The sequence below is a fragment of the Astatotilapia calliptera genome, unplaced genomic scaffold, assembly GCF_900246225.1.
Source record: "Astatotilapia calliptera unplaced genomic scaffold, fAstCal1.2 U_scaffold_2, whole genome shotgun sequence".
Taxonomy (NCBI): Eukaryota; Metazoa; Chordata; class Actinopteri; order Cichliformes; family Cichlidae; genus Astatotilapia; species Astatotilapia calliptera.
The window spans coordinates 269,331-278,986 of record NW_020535729.1 but is presented as its reverse complement, the minus strand read 5'-3'; the positions used below and the strand labels follow the sequence as shown (position 1 = coordinate 278,986).

General features: G+C 41.0%; 1 protein-coding gene across 1 annotated transcript; it reads left to right on the top strand.

Annotated features, from left to right (window-relative positions):
* The first annotated feature begins 401 nt into the window (after positions 1 to 401).
* On the top strand, positions 402 to 6,947 carry LOC113017735 (NACHT, LRR and PYD domains-containing protein 3-like). Its single transcript, XM_026160843.1, has 7 exons — positions 402 to 513; positions 675 to 888; positions 1,086 to 2,050; positions 2,432 to 2,622; positions 6,132 to 6,242; positions 6,400 to 6,567; positions 6,749 to 6,947. The coding sequence occupies exons 1-7, from the start codon at positions 511 to 513 to the stop codon at positions 6,945 to 6,947; spliced, it is 1,851 nt and encodes a 616-aa protein (XP_026016628.1). The 5' UTR covers positions 402 to 510.
* Positions 6,948 to 9,656: the final 2,709 nt, after the last annotated feature.

Below are 9,656 nucleotides of genomic sequence, written 5' to 3'. Positions count from 1 at the left end.
ACTTTTGCATCCCACTGTAAGTATGTTGCAGCAACCAATCTGGTGAAATGTTCTGTACAACCAAAGGATGGCACTAAACACAAGTTTAACTCCAGCATCTCGGACAGTGTTAAATCTAGGACAGTATTTAGAGAAGAGCTCTGACAAAAGAAGTCAAAAACTCTGAAGAATTAAACGCCACACATAAAAATACGCTTAATCACAGGCAAAATGAATTCAACAGGCGCAAAGGAACTTGTATTCAAAATATCAGCTAGACACACTATAAGCTCTAATTTGCTTTTGATGTCAGAATAGCCAGCAGTTTGGCTGAACACCTAAATATAGTTTAAGAATTAATTTCTATTCACGAGAAGCATCTATGTGTCTTTTGCGGTCTTTGTCTCTCTGGGTACAGATTTCATGTGAGCTAATTCCTCATGATTCCTCCACAGTGTGGATCAGGAGAGCTCAGAGGTTTCCAGTGGTCAGTCTGCCCAGCAGCATCAAACACAGCTGGACTCCATATTTATGGTCTGTACATGTACAACAACTATTTTCACATGTATTGAGTTCAGTCATCTCCATGCTGCTCTTTGTAGACCATTGGAATGTCAGTACGCCCAACATGAATCTGATGTTTGGCTCCATGATTTCAGTCTGATTGGGTCATTCATAAAGTATTTTTGTTCCAGTTGCTGGAGGACACCATAATTAATTTTGTGAAAAATGAGCTGAAGAAAATACAGAAGGTTCTGAGTCCAGGTTACCCAGAATGCTTAGAGAGACAGAGGGAGGAGGAGGAGGAGGAGGATCAGAGGAGGAGCAGCAGAGAGGCATTTGTGAAAATCACCCTGGACTTCATGAGAAGAATGAAGCTTGATGAGCTGGCTGACCGTCTGCAGAGAAGTAAGTGGATTCCTCTAAAGATTTAAGTTGCTGGTGTTCAATAAAGAATTTACTAATTTCAAATTACATAGACCAACACATAAGAATGATGATATATGGAATTTAAATTGTCTATTCGTTTTATTAAAACAGTAAACAAGTACCTTATGTTGTTCTTTTTTTGTTTGTTTGTTTGTTTATTCTCTGAAAACTTCTAGATGCTATTTGTCCTCACAAACTTAAATCTGCACTAAAGGAGAGGTTCCAGTGTGTGTTTGAGGGGATCGCTAAAGCAGGAAACCCTACCCTTCTGAATCAGATCTACACAAAGCTCTACATCACAGAGGGAGAATCTGCAGAGGTCATTGATAAACACGAGGTCAGACAGATTGAAAGAGTATCCAGGAAACGAGACAGAGCAGAAACATCAATCAGAGAAGAAGACATCTTTAAAGCCTCACCTGGACAGCTTGAACCAATCAGAACAGTGCTGACAAAGGGAGTGACTGGTATTGGAAAAACAGTCTTAACACAGAAATACATTCTCGACTGGGCTGAAGACAAAGCCAACCAGGACATCCAGTTCATATTTCCATTCACTTTCAGAGAGCTGAATGTGCTGAAAGACAAAAAGTTCAGCCTGGTGGAACTTGTTCATCACTTCTTTACTGAAACCAAAGAAGCAGGAATCTGCAGCTTTGAAGAGTTCCAGGTTGTGTTCATCTTTGATGGTCTGGATGAGTGTCTACTTCCTCTGGACTTCCACAAAACTACAATATTAACTGACACTAGAGAGCCCACATCCGTGGACGTGCTGCTGATAAACCTCATCAGGGGGAAACTGCTTCCCTCTGCTCACCTCTGGATAACCACACGACCTGCAGCAGCCAATCAGATCCCTCCTGACTGTGTTCACAGGGTGACAGAGGTCAGAGGGTTCACTGACCCACAGAACGAAGAGTATTTCAGGAAGAGATTCAGAGATGAGGAGCAGGCCAGCAGAATCCTTTCTCATGTCAAGACCTCACAAAGCCTCCACATCATGTGTCACATCCCAGTCTTCTGCTGGATGACAGCTACAGTTTTAGAGAATGTGCTGAAAACCAGAGAGGGAGGACAGCTACCCAAGAACCTGACTGAGATGTACATCCACTTTCTGGTGATTCAGGCCAAAGTGAAGATGGTCAAATTTGATCAAGGAGCCCAAACAGATTCACACTGGAGTCCAGAGAGCAGGGAGATGATTGAGTATCTGGGAAAATTGGCTTTTGATCATCTGCAGAAAGGAAACCTGATCTTCTATGAATCAGACCTGACAGAGTGCGGCATCGATATCAGAGCAGCCACGGTGTTCGCAGGAGTGTTCACACAGATCTTTAAAGAGGAGAGAGGACTGTACCAGGACAAGGTGTTCTCCTTTATTCATTTGAGTGTTCAGGAGTTTCTGGCTGCTCTTCATGTCCATCTGACCTTCATCAACTCCGGAGTCAATCTGCTGCAAGAGCAACAAACCACCTCCCAGAAGTCTGAAACAACAGAATCTTCAGCGTCTCACTTCTACCAGAGTGCTGTGGACAAGGCCTTACAGAGTCCAAACGGACACCTGGATCTGTTCCTCCGCTTCCTCCTGGGTCTTTCACTGCAGACCAGTCAGAGTCTCCTACAAGGTTTGCAGACACAGACACGTACAGAAGGTAGTTCACTGAACAATCAGGAAACCGTCCAGTACATCAAGAAGAAGCTCAGCGAGAATCTGTCAGGAGAGAAAAGCATCAATCTGTTCCACTGTCTGAATGAACTGAATGATCGTTCTCTAGTGGAGGAGGTCCAGCGGTGTAGTAAAGATGTAGACCCAAAGACATTTTCTTTAGAGAAGGCTCTTCTGGAGCTGCTGCCAAAGGTCAATGCCTCTAATAAATCTCTGTAAGTAAATATGTGCCGATGCCTTTATTTGGTAAATGGTTATTCTAGTTAACATAAAGCAGGTGTGCACAGTTTGAAAAAACTGTAATGGTTCAGGGGTTTGAAAAATATATAAAACATTTACATTATCATCAGTACTCAATCCAACTGTTAATGCATATGTAGCGGCAACGATTGTCAGCATTTCTGACAAAAAAAACTAGGTGCAGTTGTTATTAAAGTAATGTCCAGACCCACCCTGTAGTGAATACACAAGTGCTAAACATCAACTCTTCAAAAACAAATACAAAAAAAGAAAAAAAATCACACATCTTGTTCATACCAAAACCACATGGAAAAAAACAGTGTTCTGTTACTGCACTGTTCTCTCTTCAGTTCTACCTAGTTTCCTAAATACTGCTCTGCTACAGTCAGCCTTGGTTGTACAATCACCCAAGTTTCACCAACTGCTGGTGAACTGAATCATTCTCCTCATGTTGCTTGTGGTTCCTGTTGCCAGTTCTAAGAATAAAATCTCACTGTCTTTATTTTCTACAACTTTGTCTCATTTCCCTCGCCCATGTTTCCTCTACGCTGGTTAGTCCTGTCCTCCCTTTCAGTCTTTTTTGTGTTTTTTTTTATTCAGTTTGATATTTAATTTCTTACTGACTTCTATCAGTGAGTCAATTGCTTGCTCTTTTAGTTCGTATGTCCTCTGCACCCTGCACTTTGGGTCAGTCCTGTTCCACAAAAGGTGCGATTCTTGACAGACTGCCATGACCAGTATGGACCTATGAAAAAGTACCATTAGCACTGTGGAAAATAAGGGACTAGACTGCTGAATTTATCCTGCTTCTATGTGGATGACTCTCATGTAAGGCTTATGGTAATTGATCTGCTTCTGCAGGAATAATTGCCAAGAAGTCTTCACTGCTCCAACCTCCCAGCCTTGTCCCAATTACCTAACTTTGGAGCCTTGAGTGGAGATCACACTCTCTATAGGCACTCCTTAAACTATACAGGGAGTGCAGAATTATTAGGCAAGTTGTATTTTTGAGGAATAATTTTATTATTGAACAACAACCATGTTCTCAATGAACCCAAAAAACTCATTAATATCAAAGCTGAATGTTTTTGGAAGTCGTTTTTAGTTTGTTTTTAGTTTTAGCTATTTTAGGGGGATATCTGTGTGTGCGGGTGACTATTACTGTGCATAATTATTAGGCAACTTAACAAAAAACAAATATATACCCATTTCAATTATTTATTTTCACCAGTGAAACCAATATAACATCTCCACATTCACAAATATACATTTCTGACATTCAAAAACAAAACAAAAACAAATCAGCGACCAATATAGCCACCTTTCTTTGCAAGGACACTCAAAAGCCTGCCATCCATGGATTCTGTCAGTGTTTTGATCTGTTCACCATCAACATTTCGTGCAACAGCAACCACAGCCTCCCAGACACAGAGAGGTGTACTGTTTTCCCTCCTTGTAAATCTCACATTTGATGATGGACCACAGGTTCTCAATGGGGTTCAGATCAGGTGAACAAGGTGGCCATGTCATAAGTTTTTCTTCTTTTATACCCTTTCTTGCAGCCACGCTGTGGAGTACTTGGACGTGTGTGATGGAGCATTGTCCTGCATGAAAATCATGTTTTTCTTGAAGGATGCAGACTTCTTCCTGTACCACTGCTTGAAGAAGGTGTCTTCCAGAAACTGGCAGTAGGACTGGGAGTTGAGCTTGACTCCATCCTCAACCCGAAAAGGCCCCACAAGCTCATCTTTGATGGTACCAGCCCAAACCAGTACTCCACCTCCACCTTGCTGGCGTCTGAGTCGGACTGGAGCTCTCTGCCCTTTACCAATCCAGCCACAGGCCCATCCATCGTGGTGATCGTCTTTCAGCCTTTCTTCCCTTGGCCATGTCTCTGAGTATTGCACACCTTGTGCTTTTGGGCACTCCAGTGATGTTGCAGCTCTGAAATATGGCCAAACTGGTGGCAAGTGGCATGTTGGCAGCTGCACGCTTGACTTTTCACAGTTCATGGGCAGTTATTTGGTGCCTTGGTTTTTCCACACGCTTCTTGCGACCCTGTTGACTGTTTTGAATGAAACGCTTGATTGGTCGATGATCACGCTTCAGAAGCTTTGCAATTTTGAGATTGCTGCATCCCTCTGCAAGATATCTCACTATTTTTGACTTTTCTGAGCCTGTCAAGTCCTTCTTTTGACCCGTTTTGCCAAAGGAAAGGACGTTGCCTAATAATTATGCACACCTGATATAGGGTGTTGATGTCATTAGACCACACCCCTTCTCATTGCAGAGATGCACATCACCTAATATGCTTAATTGATAGTAGGCTTTCGAGCCTATACAGCTTGGAGTAAGACAACATGCATGAAGAGGATGATGTGGACAAAATACTCATTTGCCTAATAATTCTGCACTCCCTGTAGTTGGTGCTAGAACTATGTCTCTTCCTGTTTCCTCTTGACCTGGGTTGTTCTGCTTAAGCCAACACATTGCCAGAGTAATGTCAAGGAGTGGTTTAGGTCCATGTGTTGGAGCTAACAGCCCGAGAAATTTAGATTCATATTCATAAACTAGCTAATCCCGAGGCTGCTCTTCCTGGGCCTTAGCTGGTTGCCACATAAGCCCATAAGTAAACTTTTAATCATCCTTCAGATGACTTGTCTATGCTCTATCTTTAGACCAGCAACTTCACCACGGTTGGCTGTGTGCTGTGATGTTGTGCTGAGTAGCCATCCTGCCTGACCATCACTGAGCCTCCTCGTTGTTGGTGTGCATTGGTTCTACCTCATGCACCCTTTTCTCAGTGTTCAGAGGATCTATGCCCTGTTTTGGCTTCAGAATATCATACGCAGAGGTCCCACTATCATGTTATATATTTAGGCTTATTAGACTAATTTGGTTCAGTTACAATCTTGTCATTCCAAAAAATCCGATCTTCATTTCTAATGCATAAACATTAATCAGCAGAATGTAACTACCTCAATGTTATTAATCATTTCTTGATTTTGTAAAGTTTGTGGGAAACTTGTTAAAAAGCATACAAGAGTGAAAACAGATATTTATTTAAAATTTATATAAATGAACCTGTTTTGGATACTTCCTGAAAAAATATATGAAAGTAATGAGAAAGTGGCCACTTTCATGAGTAAGTCATATAAGCCTTATATGATTCAGTATATGCAGCAAGCTAAAGCTGATGCAAGTCTTTTATTTTTTTCTATTTCTTTTCTATATGGGTTGTCAACAACTCGGCCAGCAGACTGAGTCTCTGTAACCTGTCAGAGGCAAACTGTGAAGCTCTGTCCTCAGTCCTCAGCTCCCAGTCCTCCAATCTCATAGACCTGGGCCTGAGTAACAACAACCTGCAGGATTCAGGAGTGGAGCCTCTGTCTGATGGACTGAAGAGTCCACACTGTAAAACTCTCAGGTCAGATCAAGTGATATATATATCTCATTATATATCTAACTGTCACAATCAATTAAAAATCAAGAGGAAAAAAATAGCATTAATACTGCTAAATGTCATAGTTCTTTACTCCTGATTACTCTTTACCAGGTTTTTTGTTGTTGTTTTTGTTTTTCAGAGTGATGGGCTGTAACCTCTCAGAGAGAAGCTTTGAAGCTTTGTCCTCGGTTCTTAGTTCTCAGTCCTCTAATTTGGGAGAGCTGGACCTGAGTAACTCCAATCTCACAGGAGCAAAGCGTCTTTGTGATGGACTGAAGAGTCCAAACTGTAAACTCAATACTCTTAGGTTAGACCAAACTATATATATATATATTTTCAAATGCTGACAGAATTAATTTTTTTTTTTTAGCCAAAGGAATGACGGGGTCCAGAAAAATACAGGATTAAATATTGCAAAAATAATAATACAGCATTCCAATTTAACAAAAAGGTTATTTTTTCATGTTTGTTAATCTGTTATTTTTCAGACTGAGTCACTGTAGCCTCTCAAATGGAAATTGTGAAGCTTTGTCCTCAGTTCTCAGCTCCCAGTCCTGCAGTCTGAAAGAGCTGGACCTGAGTAACTCTGACCTGAAGGATTCACAAGTGAAGCTTCTGTCTGTTGGATTAATGAGTGCAAACTTTAAACTGGAAACTCTCAGGTCAGTTTTCAACCTTTTGCACTGATTATCATTTAAAATCTATATTCAATTGTTCTATAAAAAAGTGAACCTTTAAATAATTTTGTTAGACTTTAAATTATTGTTTGAGATTTTTCAGAGTCATATTTTTTTTAGTGATGTATTCAAAGAAAATTACTTAGCACTGCTAAAGTTAAAGATTTAGGGTCATTTGTCCATATTATATTTTTATTAAGGAAATATCCAAAACCGATGTGTAGGGGTTTATTATTTTTCTTAATGCAAAATAATCTATTTATTTTTTTGTCAAAATAAAGTATGCATAGATAAAGCAAAATCAAATTGATTTTATATCCATTCAATTTAATTTAGCTTTATTCATACACAGAGATATTGAATAATGTTATTGTATCTGAAATACAGAAAATCATTGTTCACAGATGGATTGTTGTTTTGTGTGTCTGCAGTCTGTCAGGCTGTCTGATCACAAAGGAAGGCTGTACTTCTCTGGTCTCAGCTCTGAGCTCCAACCCCTCCCATCTGAGAGAGCTGGACCTGAGCTACAATCATCCAGGTATATCAGGAATGAAGCTGCCGTTGGCTGGATTGAAGGATCCAGGCTGGACACTGGACACTCTCAGGTATGGAGAGAATGTCTGATAGAGACCTGGAAACATTTCCTGTGGCCTTCGCTCACTTCCTGTTTGTTTCATACACACGTCACATGAAACGATCCATAAAGGATAGGAGGTCTCCAGGGAGACCAACATATCTCAGTATTATTAACAGTTCAGATTAAGGAAATATTTATCTCAGAACACTACAACTATTGGAACCAGAAGGAACTGTTGGGCTTCCTTTATCAAAAGAATAAAATCACTATTCTGTTTTTTAGAGCTGTGGTAGAAACTGAGAACTACAGGGAGATGTTCTCTGTAGACTTAAAAAAAAGAAGCCCTGCAGTAAGGGATTTATGTGTTTCTAGTGCTTTTCATAGACGTCATAAATTTAAAAAAAAAAAAAAGATTTTAAAAGGCAATACACAATATACAATAATGGAACTGGAAACAGTCCAATGTCTTGACACATAGTGAATCATCCAGGTAAGTAAATCCCCAAAATATGATTCCACTGATCAATGGCCATGAGTACCATTCACAGAGAGTTGGGGAATGGCTGCAATCACAGCATTGTAAGATGGTGACAGATTAGGCCCCCTCCTTGATTCAGAGATGGTCCTTCCCTTTTCACGTAAATGGCCTCCTTGACTCTGTGCTCAAACTAGCGTTCCTGCCTGTCCAGGATGTGTACATCCTCATGAGAACAACCCAGTAGAAAAATTAATTTGGAGAAGAGCCCAGTGAAAGCTATAGAGGCAGGAAGGAAGTGAAAAAAGTGAAGCATGGTGGGATCAAGAATGTAACACCGCAGTAAAGTACAGAGACAGTATTCAGAGATCTTAAAGGAAGTACAATATAACAAAGATCATCGCATTGAAATGTTAAATCTGAAATATCCTGGAGAAGAAGAAGATGGTTCAAAGCAGCTCTTAAATCCATGACAATTATTTCCTGTGGGAAGGATCATGATGCTACATCATGACGAAGCGTTTTGAGAGTGAGGTACTGAATATTCTGCTGCTCTTCTACAATAGAATATGGCAGGACATGAACTATTCAAAAACAAATACATGGTTCAATGTTTGTGTGACACAGGCAGACATTTTTCTGTGTGCATGCGTAGAAATGTGGAATCATACGGAGCCCCGCAGGGGACATGGGAGGAAAAAAAATTAGGGAGAAAAAAAAAAAATTAAGACGGACTTTTGCGAGCTCTCGCAAAAGTATTGCGAGAGCTCGCAAAAGTTTTAGCCGCATTCTTCGGAGGCCGCCAGCTCGAAGCCGACCGGGAGGTCGAGGCACGATGTGCCGGGAAAGCTGTGTTCCTCCCGGCTGTAGTAGGTCTCGATCTCCCGTTAGCTTCGAGCTAGTGGCCGCCAGCTCGAAGCCGACCGGGAGGTCGAGGCACGATGTGCCGGGAAAGCGGTGTTCCTCCCGGCTGTAGTAGGTCTCGACCTCCCGTTAGCTTCGAGCTAGTGGGTGTCAGATCTCCAAAAACGTCGGAGCACTTTTGCAAATATGTGATGTCTTGTAAACCGAGCAGGTATCTGACGTTTACACAACTACATTCACGCCTCAAAATATCTTAAAAGTGTATTTTGTGACCCAGAAAGAGCAATATTACAACTAAGTAGCTGCCGCCATTGTTGGAATTCAACTTTCGCGAGATCTCGCAATACTTTTGCGAGCTCTCGCAATACTTTTGCGAGATCTCGCAAAAGTCCGTCTTAATTTTTTTTTTTTTCTCCCTAATTTTTTTTTCTCCCATGTCCCCTGGGGGGCTCCGTAGAATCAGAACATGAAAAGTTTTCAGGTGGCATTAAAACAAATGAAAACAATCACTCAGAGGGCAGACTGACACCAAGTGGAGAAAAACAGCTGGCAGCAAAGGCAGGGAAAAAGAAGAGGAATAGAAAGAATATAAAGATAATGAAGGTCACAGTTTGAATCAGTCACATTTCTTTCAATACAGTGGTGTACTGACAGATCCAGGATCAGTCACTTTGATTCACATAAGAAGTGTATTTTTGAAAATGATCGACTGTTCCTTCATCAGTGTCTAACAATATATGTGTGTGAGAGCCATGTAATGTTCATGTGTGCATGCTTACTGTGCTGGTCTGACCCCCCTCCTC